This window comes from Taudactylus pleione, unplaced genomic scaffold, assembly GCF_031769625.1.
Source record: "Taudactylus pleione unplaced genomic scaffold, aTauple2 ptg000518l, whole genome shotgun sequence".
NCBI classification, from domain to species: domain Eukaryota; kingdom Metazoa; phylum Chordata; class Amphibia; order Anura; family Myobatrachidae; genus Taudactylus; species Taudactylus pleione.
Window position 1 is genome coordinate 2,295,001 of NW_028284920.1, and position 14,788 is coordinate 2,309,788.

The 14,788-nt window shown below is 43.1% G+C and overlaps 1 protein-coding gene across 11 annotated transcripts in view; it reads right to left on the reverse strand.

Annotated features, from left to right (window-relative positions):
* The window catches only part of ANK3 (ankyrin 3), a 716,972-nt gene that overhangs the window by 164,795 nt on the left and 537,389 nt on the right, over positions 1-14,788 (reverse strand). For all 11 annotated transcript variants that reach the window (XM_088450469.1, XM_088450461.1, XM_088450460.1 and 8 more), the window contains 2 exons: positions 9,507-9,605; positions 4,741-4,938 (listed from right to left, as the gene is read on the reverse strand). In XM_088450469.1, coding sequence (XP_088306595.1) covers positions 4,741-4,938; positions 9,507-9,605 — 297 coding nt within the window. The remainder of the gene's footprint in view (positions 1-4,740; positions 4,939-9,506; positions 9,606-14,788) is intronic.

Sequence of the window (14,788 nt, forward strand, 5' to 3'; positions counted from 1 at the left end):
TGATCCTCGGCCACTCTGATTGTGAATTACACCCAATTAGAGCATCCAGGCAGCATTATCTACTTCCTAAGTCTGCAGCCACAAAGCTGGATTAAGGGAGGGGGGGGCACAGAAGGCACATCACCCTCTCTCTCAGGGAAACCTCCATACATTTAGTCACAGCTGCAGTGCAGAGCAGGAACTGCACTGCGAGCTGGAGAAAAGAAGAGAAGAGGGAGGTAGGTCCGTTTCTTGTGCAGCGACCTGCATCCATGTAGTTTTTATTTTCCAATGACACATCTGTATTAAATGCTGCACGTGAGAGCCATGTCATATTGCAGTGATTTATAGAGGCATAAAGGGCCAGAAGTGCCGAAAGGGGGAGGGGGCGGGAACTAATTACCCGGACTCGGTCTTGTTGGAGGAGCCCGAGTCCGACACCTTCCCATTTTCCTCTTATCTGTCAGCAGCCTAGCACACGCTGCTGTGCGCTGGGCTGCAGTGGGAGACCAGGGAGCCTGCTGCAGCTAAACAGCAGCAGTCTCTTCTCTCCTGTCTGTGTGGGGAACGATCACACTGATCGCACCCCCCACCAGGGTTTGCGCCGGGCTGATGAGAGGGTCACAGCACCGCCCTCCCCAGCGCGCAGTGCTGCAAATAATGTTTTTTCCTGTGATAGTAATAGGGCCTGGGCCGGCTGTCTACGGCCCTGCAAAGGGCCTGATTAAGATTTGAGAGCAAATAAAATATAGGAACAATTTGGACCTTGGCAAAACCATGTTGTTCTGTAGGTAGGGCAGATTTAATATGTGCAAGGAGGTGTACAGTTGGGACGGGCCTTTCCTAGCTGAATTTTAGTATGAAGCTACCCACCATTTGTTTGCTATCTGCAAATAAATAAATAAATGCATCTGCACCCCTTGCATTGCAACATGGTTTGTTCTAGGAACAAATTGCTGCTTGTTTGTTCCTTTTGTTGTATTATTTGCTCCTGACTCTATATCATGCCCAAACAGAATATTAATAGTTCTGTCCAAATGGTCTTGAAAGTGATGACCGATATCTAGGATTACTAAGTGTAAGCGATTCAACAAACCCTCTCTCAGTGCAATACAGTTATTTTGCTGGTAGTAGGGCATGAACGAATTAACACATTCTACAGACCCCATGACTATGCTACTTGCCTGGAAGGGGAAAATGATCTATTAAATACAGTATAAAAATGAGGCTTATGTCTGCTTTAACATACAAGGTACAATGTGTGGTTGAAGTACTAGAGTGGACTATGTAACACAATGAAAAGTAATTGTGATTTTTAAAGCCCTAAGCACAGCCACAGAGTGAACACACAGACAGTCAAATTCCATTTGGTTCACACTGTCAGTAAGAGGAAGTTGAAGACTAATATGTTCAGTGTGACTCTTATCGTTACTGAGGCTTTGTTGGGTGGATTTCACAGGAAAATCAGCGCAGACAACGTGTTGATAAGCCACGTCTGGGTCTTCTGAAAGGTTGTCTATCGTTAAATGGTATTTTAATGAGCTACAAAAAGCAAAGGAAACAAATAAAACAGGAGGACAGGTTGTTGGATGACAGCCTTTGGAGGGGTCTTAGTAAGAAAAGAAATTCACACATTTTAAGAGTTTGATTTTCCTTACCAGGAGGATTGCACTCTGACATACTGAAACATATACAACTTGCACAACTTCACAGTGCACCCAATAGTGGTGTCCAAGGAATATTTCAGAACATCTGTCTTTCCTACAACTCACTGCTGCTTACATGACCAATATAGAGAAGTACCTCCTCTCTATAGACTGTTGCATGCTTAAACCATAATGTTCATTCTAGCACCCTGCACCTGTCACAAACTGTGCAGGTCCTCTTCCCTGCCTGGGGTGTTGATCTCTGTTGTATTTATCAGAGCAGTTTGTCGGATCAACAGAGTGTGCTAGAAGCACCAGAGCAGAGCGTGACACCCTAGGCAGGGGAAAGGAACTGCACGGGTTGTGGCAGGTGCTGGGTGCTAGAGTGAAAACTAAACCAGGAATTACACTAAAACGGAATTTATTTTCTTTAACCCTGCAAATGATGTTACACATACTCTGCACCTGCTTATTCCTCCGCACTTGTACATAGGACGTTTCTGACCATTCTGCCGCCAAGCCCAAGGCATTATCTAAAATGATACACTATTGATTTACTTAAACTAATACCCCTTTCACATCGCAAACGCCGGGTCGCACCCAGGATTTGTACACGCGTCAATCCCAGGTGCGACTCGGCTGAGACCTCTTTGAGACTTGCGGTCTGACCCGGCAATAATGCCAAGTCGATGACATCACCGCCATCACTGCTAAACCGGTGCTGGGAGATGAGATCATCTCCAAGCGCCAGCTCTACCTATATAGTGAACGGGACCCTGGTTGGCTCAACCCGGGTTACCCGTTCACACTGCACTGCGAGCCCCTAACCCCCCTTCCCCGCTGCCTAAATCTAAGTCTCTCGGGGGGTACCTAACCCCCCTTCCCCTAGCCTAACCCTAACCTCCCAGGGGGGTGCCTAACCCTAAGTCCCCCCTGGGAGCCCCTAACCTAACCCTCCCCCCTCGTGGCTGTTCGCGTCCAGCATACCTTCGTTCGGTAAGCCGGGATTTCGACGCTGGTCATTAGACACTTGCCGGGATTAGACAGTCGGGATGCTGACGGTCGCCATTCATCCCATTAAAACATCTACTGACAAAATGCTGTGTAGACCATTAGAAAAGTAGAAAATATATTATACGTTCAGCAAAGAATTCTTTAAATAAATTCTCCAAAGTTCTTCCTGCAATCCCGCTGCCTCAGACTTTATACATGAACTCGTTTTAAAAAAATGGCCGTGCTTTCTTAAAGCCAATTAAACGCACATTGAGTCTGATATTCAAACAAAAATTACGTAAACAAATGGTTACTTTATGTTGCAGGGAGCGGCTTTAGCAATAAGTTTCTCATGCTCTGTGAAAAGCAAAGATAAGGTACAAAGTTTTACCTACTGTAACTAGCATTGATCTTCAGTGCCTGTCTGTAAGACATTAGACAGCTACCATGATTGGCCTCACTGAAGGCACTAGTAAGGGCAGACAAATATTGCAGCCCCAAAACATACAAATATCTATCTACACACATGATAATAAGCTGAGATCCTAAGAAATACTTCACTTTATCATCAGCAACAGGAATTCTATTTTATCATAGATAGGAAGTCAGGCCGCTTTCCCATGACACACAGTGACGCAAAGCCATTAAACCAGAAAGGTACTGGAGGGTGTTGTACTATAGCAGAGTTTAAAAGAAATCACTGCAGACAGGTTTAAATAATAAATCACACACAGAAAACACTGACAAGTGCACAGACTACCAGACACTGAGGCAAAGATATATCTCACTGAGAAGAGACACTGACTTATACAAAGTTGGAATAATTTACATTAATTAGGTTTGGTTTATTTGAGTGGTGTCATATCGTAAGTTGATTTCAAAGTTTGATTTGTTTACCAGTCTGCAACGTGCCCAATTTATTTTACTATTAACCCAACCAATTCCAAAACGGTAAAGTGTTTAAATGTGTAACACAATGCGTTACAAGGGTACATATACAATGGTGTCCATTCTCCTCTGCCTGAGTGGGCAGATTGTCACTGGTGACTGCAGTTGGGACACTCATTTATAGTGTTATCAGTGGTGGATTTTACCTAGATTGCAGCCAAGCCAGTAAAATCCTAGCAGTGTCTTCCCCTCGGAATCGCATGTTGGACAGGTAGTCTCAGGGGGAGCTGTTTTTGCCCCTTCAGACTGCCAGTCCAGACTGCGATAGCATTGAGCACTTCCCACGGGAAGCCACTCCCCTGCTATCATGGCAGCCCTTGTTAATTTGTATACATGCATAGGATCAAGACTCTGTGCATGCGCACAACTACAGCAAAGGCAGGACTCACGACTGGTGTTACTCATACTTAGGGGAGTTCACCCGGATTACCATAAGAGCAGGGCGAAGAGAGGGATAAGGTGGCTCTTGACAATGCAATTTGATGACATGTCAGTCTTTACTGACATTGGGTTTTCCATAGTGACAAATGAATGCAGACATACTCAGACAGAGAGTACCTGAAGCACAGACTTCATGGTATATGTACCTTTATGTAGAAAGATCACATGGACTTTATCCTCCTCCTCTTATCCCATATTCCCAATTTTCTACATTAGCGCAGTTTTCGGTCTTTGGTCTAAAACTAAAAGGCTGTATTCTCTTGAATATTGGTTCAGGCCACAAAATGGCTGTCTAAGTGCTAGCTAATTAAAAAGGTAACATTCTCAGGAATATTGGTTCATCTCCTGAGATGACGACCACCACGGGTCTCATTTACAAAGCACAAAAAGGGTGCAATGCAAAAACATCTCTTGTCTCCTGATATATCCTGTTCTAACCAAAGCCTTTCATGCGGCAGTTCTCATTGTCAGTTCGGCCCCGCTGTGTGTGACAAGCAGCTTCAAAAGAAAAGAGTTTCAATAGATTTAGAGCTTAAACTGAAATAAATTATTTTGCACCTATTAAAAGGTAGTGTTGCAGAATTTTTAGCCACTCTTTGCATTTTACAGGATGGCCTCAAGTGTTCTGAGGTAAATTGGTATACAAGAGTGAACTTGATACTTTGATCACACAAATACAACTAGTAACAGAAATTATATTTAAAACCGAGGTTAAAATACATTTTGCACTTACCAATGCTTTGGCATTAGGGCTGGCTTTCTTATCCAGCAGGACTTTAGCCACTTTGTAATGTCCACAGTGTGCAGCAACATGCAGCGCAGTTAAATAGTCATTGGTGACATCATCAACAGGCACGTTATGCAGCAGCAGGAGCTGGACACAGTTCAGGTGATCCCCTTGGGTTGCCATGTGCAATGGTGACAGGCCATTCTGTAAACAAACAGGTAGTGTGAGCCGTAGGTGCAGGAGACGGGTAAATAACATGTGTTAGGTTTCCCACAAAGCTTTCCCAATAATTACCAAACATGGCTTTAAAATACTTACCTACTTTTGAAAAAGCATTTCAGGGAGATTGTGAAAGTAACACCTATGAGCGCGGCAGTAAAGTGGGCGTGTACTGCTACATCTGAGGGGCGTGTCATAAACCTGACTTACATCCAAATGTAAATGAGCCCCAAAGCAGTCAGTAAGATCTATTTGTTGATGAAAACACACTGATACTTTTCAGAAAATACATGTAGCCATTGCGATCTTTGGGGTAGATGTATGATAGCGGCACTTAACGTGCCACTATAACGCTTCCTGCTTTGCCTCTTTACCGAGGCGAAGCAGGAAGCACTACCAATGAGATGTAAGAACATCTCATTGACTGGAGAGGGGGAGCGTTAACTCCCCCCTCCAGCGCTACCCGCTAGAGACTATAGTGCATCAGCCTAGTGCCGATGCACTGTGTCTCTGTCCCGGCCGGCTCCACTGAGCATGTGAGGGATCTCGCAAGTAACACGAGATCCCCGCGTGCAGCCTAGAGCCGGCAGCCACCGCAGCAGGGACAGCGCTGTCCCTGCTGTGGGGATAGGCTAGCGCCAGGCAGTAGCTGTCGATAGAGACAGCTACAGCGGGCCGAACGGTCAGGCGATCTGACCGTTCGTACATGGCCCAGGCTATTGGCGATGCTATCTTGTAGATAGCAGCGCCAATAATGACAGTGGCGCATAGCACCCCTGTCATTTACCGCCCAGACCCCCGATCACACATCGGGGAGAAGCGGTATCAGCGCACATAAAGTGCGCTGATACAGTTTCTGGGCTTCATACATCTCCCCCATTGTGTACTATAACCAATGCAGGGAAATGATACGAATGATCCCATTTGAATGTATATATCTCTGGGGTTGTTGTTTTTTTTTTTCAAATATAACAGCTTCAAAATGGGGGTAAGGTGCAAATCAGGGAGATTGCTAGACTCTTCAGGGAGTCAGGGAGATTGCTACTATTTCAGGGAGTCTCCCTGACAATGAGGGAGAGTTGGCAAGTATGGGCTTTACTGACTTGTGTCCTTTGGTCCCATTATTACAAATATGTTCATTTTATTAATGGCATCCACTCAATGTAACACTGCCCAACAATGACAGATACTACTTTGCTCTAGGCCAGCCTAACTATTATTTGATCTTAGATAATTGTCAAGCCGCCTAATGTTATGGGGACCTAAAACCAGTGTTCATAATGCCACCACAGTGCTCCCCATTGAGCACCTGCAGCTGACATGTATATGTAAAGCTGCCGACTGCTGCTGCTTTTCCATGTCAGTGTTACGCAAGAGTGTGGCACTTTGCTGTGAGATCACAGCCACACTTACACTACAGGTGGGTACACACTGGGCGATATGCTCCCTGAGCGATATCGTGTAGTGTGTCCCCGGCAGGCTGTGCTCAATGTCGTTTATGACATTTAGCACAGCCGCTGAACGATATCATTAACGATGTCGTTCAGCGCCGGGTTCTCTCCCCCATTCCCTGACATGCAGCAACCTGACGAGATCGTCAGGTTGGCCTGCATGTCAGCCCGATGAACGATGATGACGAACGACCCGCGGGAACGCGCGTCGTCGTTATCGTTCATCTTTTTGGGCTTAAAAATGGACGATAAAGTGGACGACTGAACGATAACGATATCGTTATCGTTCAGTCGTCCACTTTATCGCCCAGTGTGTACGCACCTTACCAGTTTGAAGAGCCAGGGGTGCCATGCAAAGTCTCAGGTGGTGGAGGTGCTGCGTAGCATGTCCAATGGGACTGGAATAGCTAAGCTCATTTTATACCAATTTACACTTGATGTTTCCAATGCACCTTAAATTAGATTGCACCTCATATTTTGTCATTTCCAAATAGCAAAAAACCCACTGCACTCACACGTCTCTGCTAAATGCACCATTTAGCCTTTGTAAAGAAGGTACAAACCAGTGCAGAGGTACAACAGTAGGAAAATGGGCTCATTGCAATGTACTGTACATCCTGAGCACGTCCATAAAAATCAGTGATCAGTAAATATCTATGGGGTCTATTTACTAAGCAGTGTTAGGACACAGAGTGAAAAGTGATAAGGTGCCAGCCAATCAGCTCCTAACTACCATGTCACAGGCTGTGTTTGAAAAATGACAGTTGGGAGCTGATTGGCTGGCACCTTATCACTTTTCACTGTGTCTCCTAACACTGCTTAGTAAATAGACCCCTATACAACTGTCACTCTGTCACTGTCCGCAAATCAAATGTCTAATGTTAAGTAAACCTGTTGAGAGATTCACCTGAATGCTATTGTGTGAATAAAAAAAAATTAGGTATATTTTTTGTATAAACTGTTTTTAAATGGGTAAAGTAGGGACAACTGGGCACGTCGGCATCTCTGTTAACTTTTTCCTCTCATGAGTACCCTAAAGACTTCTGCTTCATAGTGGGGTCTCAAGTCCTCAGTGCTTTAGTATACAATTATTTGGTTACCACATAAGGGCACACATGTCCTCATCATTCCAAACAATGTGATTATTCTCCAGTACAAGTAAATAGCAGACTCAACAGGTCGTAAAATCTTTCAGACCAGTTTGTGCTGGGTTAACAGGAATCCAAATATATGTAAACATTTGTCTTGGATAAGCTGCAAGGTATACCAACTTTCACAGGCGATAATGGCAAGGGTTTCAGCTGTCATCGCTTGTATAGGGCATGAAGAACAGGTCTGGATCCTATCTAACCAGTAGATGAGTACATTTATTGTATCTCAAGGCATTATCTCCATATATATATACTACAATGCAATGCTTAGGAAATAAAAGATGAGTTGTCTTAAATTAATTCAGAAAAAATAAAAAATACAGCTAACAAACTAAAACTTATTCTACCTCTAAGGAGCAGACAGCAAAGGAATGAAATGATAGTTGTTTATGTATAACCTGTGTACACACACAACAGAACTGGACTGTATAGAAACCAAGACCTATTTATCAAGCTTTACAGGCTCCCCTTAAATAATGCAGACACATGTGCGCAGCTAAGCAGCGTAGGTACACAGATCCCTCTGCGTTAGCCTACACTTGCGCATGTGTAGCCCAATAGAAGCTCATGAACTCAAAAGTAAAGTAACAGATTAAGCTTTAACTTTAATATTGCTGGGATGGGCTCTTACTAGAGCCACTGTCATGGCAACAGCAGAATTCCTTATTGCCACAACATGATAATTTTCAGGCCCCACACTGCAACTGGGAGCCTAGATCTGCTTTGCCAGACCCTCACCTAAATTTTCCTATGGAGTCTGGCAGAAAACATACGTGTCCAACTAGGCATCCCTTCATGCTGGCTTTATGTGTTTTCCCTTAGATACAGTATAAGCAATATTTTAGTCCAATGAATTATAGACTGTATGAAATCCACAACTGCCGAAACTCTTCCATGTGTCTATCTCCTTATGTTGCCTTTCAGTCTTAGGGCCTGATACACTACCGTACGCAACTGTGAATATGCATGCAATCTGCTGATTGTATCGCACTGCGCATGCATCGCAGTGCGCAAACCGACCGCTGCGATGGGGACTGCGCAGACTCATCGCAGAGTGATTGATTGAAAGTTCGGTTTGTGGGAGGTAATTGGGGGGGTTGTCGGGGGAACGCAGGCGTGTCAGTGCCGTTGCAGGGGCGTGCACAAATTAGCCACTGTACGCAGTCTGAGGTCTCATAGCGTGCGTGGAAGTTGGCAATTTCTGGGGAAGATCTGGGCTTGTGCAAGTATGTTTATAGGTCCGATGTTACTCAATGTTACTGATTATTTTGCTTTATTGCTAAAGTATACAGATGTGAGTAAGGGGAAGTGGATGTCCTTATGTTGGACTGCGATCGCAATGCAAATGCAATCATTTGCATATCACCGCTGATATTAGCATCTGCGTTGCGTGCGTATTAGCAGAATAGCGATCCTTGCTGTATCAGGCCCAGAGTCCAATGTAAAAGCATGTCTCCTTGTTCTAGTAATTTTATATTAATTTGTGGTTGTTTATCATCATGTTAGGATAAATTATTTTGAGAACTTAATTAACAATTAACGTGCATGGCTTAATTGTGGAGTTTGCATTTAATTTCGACAATTTGATATTCATAAATTAGAATGTAAACTGTTAGAAGTAAATTGGGTGGCTGCATTAATGTTCTTGTTGATTCTCTCTTTACCATTAACAATGTGTCCCTGCTTTGGAATCCAAAAATGTAATTAGGCGAACACTGAGAAATGACACTATACCCATAGGAGGGAACTATGCCAGACAGAGCTAGTCCTAACCTTCTGCAAATAATGAGTGATTTCTACAGCCTCATTTGAAACAATTTGGGCAGATTGGAGATAACTTGTCCAGATTTCCCAGTAAGTCGGCAGGTATAAAAATAGGATATCAAGGTCAAAGGTCATGTTGATTAAGAAATTGAATAAATGTGGTATTTGTGTGAAACCTTGCACCAACCTTTGTTTTGGAGAGAATTGGGGCTCCTCTGTCCAGTAGCATCTCCACAACTTGTTCGTGACCACTCCTTGCTCCACAGTGAAGTGGTGTCAGACCATCCTATACAAATAAAAACAGATTCATATTATTTTAGCAAGATATTGTATACAGACTTACCATTCACACATTCTGGCCATACTGGTCCCCATCTGTATATCTGAACTGTATCTTCAATGTGCTAATGGAAGGAAAATAGACTGACTCACACACAGAGTTACTGTATTGCATACAGCTCGCTGTGTTTTTCTATGCTCTCTAACGAGTGATGGGAAAGTAGATAAACTGCATTTTATTGTACATCTACTGTATATAGTACATTAGCTGCTATATAAAACATGTATTACCATTAAAATGTGTATCTACAAAACATTCTCTCAGCTATATTGGTTTAATATAGATGACAGGTGCGGGAAATTCCATATACTTTTAATAATTCTCCATCACATATTTGCTACAATAGTGTCATACACATATTCTAGCCACTAAGTGGCAGTGTTGCTCCAGAAAAAAATTACCAATCATAGACGATTTCCTTTTGCAATCAGATACAAAGTGTGAACCTGACATAACTCTAAATATTTGGGGCATCTAAGCGGTGCTAACAGAGACACCAATTTTATGAACAGTAACCGGACTATGTTTCATAGCATCTTTTCATCAGTTGCGGCAGAGTTTCCCAAACTCCGCCATTACAGTCCAGGTTTTAAGGATATCCATGCTCGAGTCCAGATGGTTAAATCAAATTCACTGAGGTACTAATTAAGTCACCTGTGCTCAAGCATGGATAGGTTTAAAACATGGACTGTAATGGTGGAGCTTGGTAACCTCTGAGTTACGATGATATGGAGAGAAATGAGGTGTTGAACAGTGGGACAGAAATACAAATAAACAGCAGTTTCATCAACAATGCCTGTAGCCTGTTGTACAGCGATGTTAAAAAATGCTATATATATGTTTTTTGTAGAAATAATGAGGTGACAAAGTCACATTCCTCTAGCACCTCCTAGAGTGAAGAAGCGTGCCCTGGATTAATGCCTATTGTTTATCATAAAATGTTTTGGTCTCTAAGCTGTGTCAATTTGTGTCAGCCAATCCCCCTGCTGTCCACTAATTGCTATGCTTGGGAATGCTCTGTCTCTTTATGGGCTGACCTCAACCTACAAAAAAAAAGCATAGATTATGTTTAAAATGTATGTGATAATCTAGTGTGGTAGTAAGCACAGTATTGAATGTTGTCTGAGAGACCGTGTAGGACTGACCACACGGGTAAGACTGTCGAAGTATGCCATCTTAAACTTGAGGTGCCCATACATCTGTGAGGGATCGCCGCGATGCAGGGCTGCGATTGGAAATTTCCGATCTGCCACCATTGATGTTCTGCGAACCGTTGCTCCACATGTTAAATGTCCGCGATTTGACAATTGCGATCATTTTTAGATCGCGATCGTCAAGTCGCCGAAATCCAACATGTTGGATTTCCGAGATCCTGAGATGCCGGATTGCAGAATCGCAGCAAACAAACCATCGCAGATGGATGGGGCCCAATAAATTGCAATATGTGAAACTAACAATTCCCGATTTTAAATTGAATAGAGCTTGAATTGTAATAGGTGAGTGTTTAGATAATGTGGTCACATACCTCTTACACCATAGTTAGTTGAAGAGTGCAGTGGGTTAAAGACATTATATACATACACACACACATATATATATATATATATATATATACACACACACACACACACACATATACACAGTATATATATATTCACACACACACACACTAACACTCACACACATATTTATATATTAACATTACTGTGACAACAGTCATACATTTCCTGTGACCTTGTGTTCATGTAACAGTCTCTCCATTTCCCAGCTTCATCGCAACTGAGAGCAATTTAACGTTTACATATATTTATTAGGACAGCTTGTGACTAATGTCGCCCTCTGGTGATGAACCCGGTTAAGTCTCCAGTCAGTGGTTGTAACCCTGCAGCATGGAAGCATGTTACCACTGCAACTCCACTTTGATACGGCAAGAGAGCTGGAAGGGGCCCTGTGGCCCAAGCATCTTGTTACATATAAATGATTACCATCTGTAAAGGAAAACACTTTGGGCTAAATGTACTAATGGGCCTAAAAGCATGAAATATACTACTCCTGACCAACCTCAAGGTTCCTGGGGAGGTATGGAGAAGACAACTGTGGCAGCTATGTAACTTGCAGTAAGCAAATCACTGTGATGTTAAGAAGCTTCTACATTTTCAGGATGAGAAACAGTAAATTAGCTGATGGTTAGTATAATAACTAAAGAACGTTTCTATTATAGTATGATGAACTATGATGTCACTGATCCCCAATGCAGGATTCATTCCCTACTTCCCAATGGTCAGCCTCCTCCCACAGAAGCAGAACAATGAGGGGTTCATATGATGAAATATTGCTAGAGCTGCGCAATGACGTCTCCGCACAACAGTGGCCCATAGCAATTAGATTGTAGCTTTAACTTGTCTATGTAAAAACAGGGTGCTTTGGTGTAACCAACAGTTACCAGCCAGATATCACTTTTTTGCAGTCTGTTGCTTAGTTACTACAATATGGCTCACTAGTAAAAACATATTGTTAAATGTTAGATACTTCGTTGTGTAGTGTATTTCCTTTAAATAGAAAACTGAGCATTTAGAGGAGTTAAACAGACTTCCATGGTCAATGTACATCAGCAGTGAGAAAGTGACATCATGCAGGAAAGGGATCCAGTCTCACAGGTGATATCCCACCTCGCGGAGTGTGTGATGGTCAGCTAATATATTATGCATAAAGCATAAGACTGGCTTCTCTCCAGAAATCAATACTGCAACATCAGCTTTACGTAATACATGATGCGTAAGTTATATGCTAAATGCAAATTCAGCACCTCCGTCAAAGATGTTTTCTGCCTTCTGGATGCTCTCATTAAAATGCATGATATCCGTGTGGCTCCCTGAGACACTCAGGGAGCTGAAAATTAAGGTTCTCTGGAAATACTCTGAAGTTGCTTTTGATAAACTGACTTTCATGTAGTTTCTCTCACAAGAGTAGTGTTGCTAAGTGCTACAGCTTCTGCAGCTCTGCCCTGGATGTGCAGGATTCCCAGAGGAAGCTGATTGGAAGTTAGAAACATTCGCTGTTTAATGGCTTTTGGATTGGAGCTGGCCGTGATCCAGTCTGCAACAGCAGAAGCCAAGTCAGATATGTTGTTGGGCAAAATAGTTATCTTGGGCAGGGCTGCTCATCTTTGCTGCTCTGGGTCTGAGATTCACTAAGAGCATATGTGTATTATTTAATGATTATTTGGGGGGGGATTCATCAAATGTTCTAAAGGGGATAAAATAGAGATAATGCCAATAGCAACCAATCACATTCAAGCTATTCATTTATACGAAGTACATTCTATAAAATGTTAGCCAGTGTCGGAGAGGTTGCTATTGGCAACACCTTAATTTGTCTTCTTTAGAAGGTTTGATAAATCTCCCCCTAAATGAGCCAAGCATGCAAATTATTACACCCCTGCTTCTGTGAAGAGACTTGGAAAATGCCTAGCAATGTCTGAGGACCACAGATAAAACGTCTTGGACTAGGACAGTGGCGTCACAAGGGGGGTGCGGGCCGCACCTGGGTTTCACCCGCCGAGGGGTGACACCAAAGTGCCGACTCCCCCTCAGTGACAGTAGCTGGGTGCTGCACTGTAGCATTACGTGCAGCACTCAGCTCCTGACACAGTGAGGGAGCCGGCACTGCAAATACACTGGTCCCCGGGGCAGACCGCACCTCCGGGACCCCCCGGATAGACTGAAATGGGGGTTCGGGGCGCGTGGTCATGCCCCCTACCCGTGAGACAACTCTCCTTATAGCGAGGCCACGCCCCCTTTTTTTACAGTGCACTACACTACTTACCGCACCGTGTGTCACCAAGTATAGTGACGCCATTGGTCTAGGACTAGGAGAGCGCTCATTTGTTTTTACACATCACTAAAAATATTGGCATGAAAAATGACTCCTAAAATGAAGTTTAGATGTTTTTGTTCAACCATTATTATTTAGGTTACTTACACTCCATTATAATCTATTTATAAAGATGTCGCAACTAGTAACAGTGGTTAATGAATGTTTGCACCACAGGGATGTCTGGCTGTGAATGTCACCTACGGACAATATAAATGGGTGGTTAATATAAAGAGGGTTTGTACTGTTCATTACATATACTGTATAGACTTGGTGACCGGTGGTCAGTATAATGAGGGCTTGCACCAGGGGCTATTTAAGAGAGGAGGGTGCCCATGTGTGGCCTCTGTGCTGGCCCCCTCCTCTCCAGCAGTGCAGTAGACCTTGGCTTCATGCCAGAGTCTACTGCACATGTGCAGGCCTCCGGGAACATGGCACCCATGTTCCTGGAGACATATTTAGTGACCAATGGACGACGTGCCATTTCCTGGTGATTTCAGTCTGCACTACCGGCCGACGCGGGACTACGGAGAGGTAAGTATACTAATTATATGGGTGCAGGATGTGCACTGTTCATTACATATATAGACTTGGTGATGGGTGACAATAGAGAGAGGGCTTCACTGTTCGCTACATATATAGACTTGCGAAGGGTGGTAAATATAAAGAGGGCTTGCACTGTTTGTTACATATATAGACTTGCGAAGGGTGGTAAATATAAAGAGGGCTTGCACTGTTTGTTACATATATAGACTTGCGAAGGGTGGTAAATATAAAGAGGGCTTGCATTGTTTGTTACATAGACTTGGTGACGGGTGGTCAATATAAAGACAGCTTACACTGTTCATTACTGGTATAGACCTGATGGGTTTGCTCTTTTGCCTTCTTGGAATTAGCCTTAAGAATTAGGATGAAACTTGCTGTGTAAATATTCTAAATTGTATCATCTCCTTTTAATCAGTTGTATTGCCTGATTGAGAAAGTAATTGACAGAATTGAATTATTCAATACTACACTGATAAATATTATTTGTTGCAGTAATTGATAGAATTCCAAATGTAACTGCACAAGTGTGTCAGAATGCAGAACGTTCCTGATAAAAAGTATATGCCAGATGCCACTGTTAAATCTCAATGTATGACTATGTTACAGGCTGAATGTGATTACGACTAGTACCTCCGAATGCATGGATTATCAAATCCACAAAGTACAAAATTAAAAAAAAAAAGCCAAACAACGTAAAATAAGCTAAACCT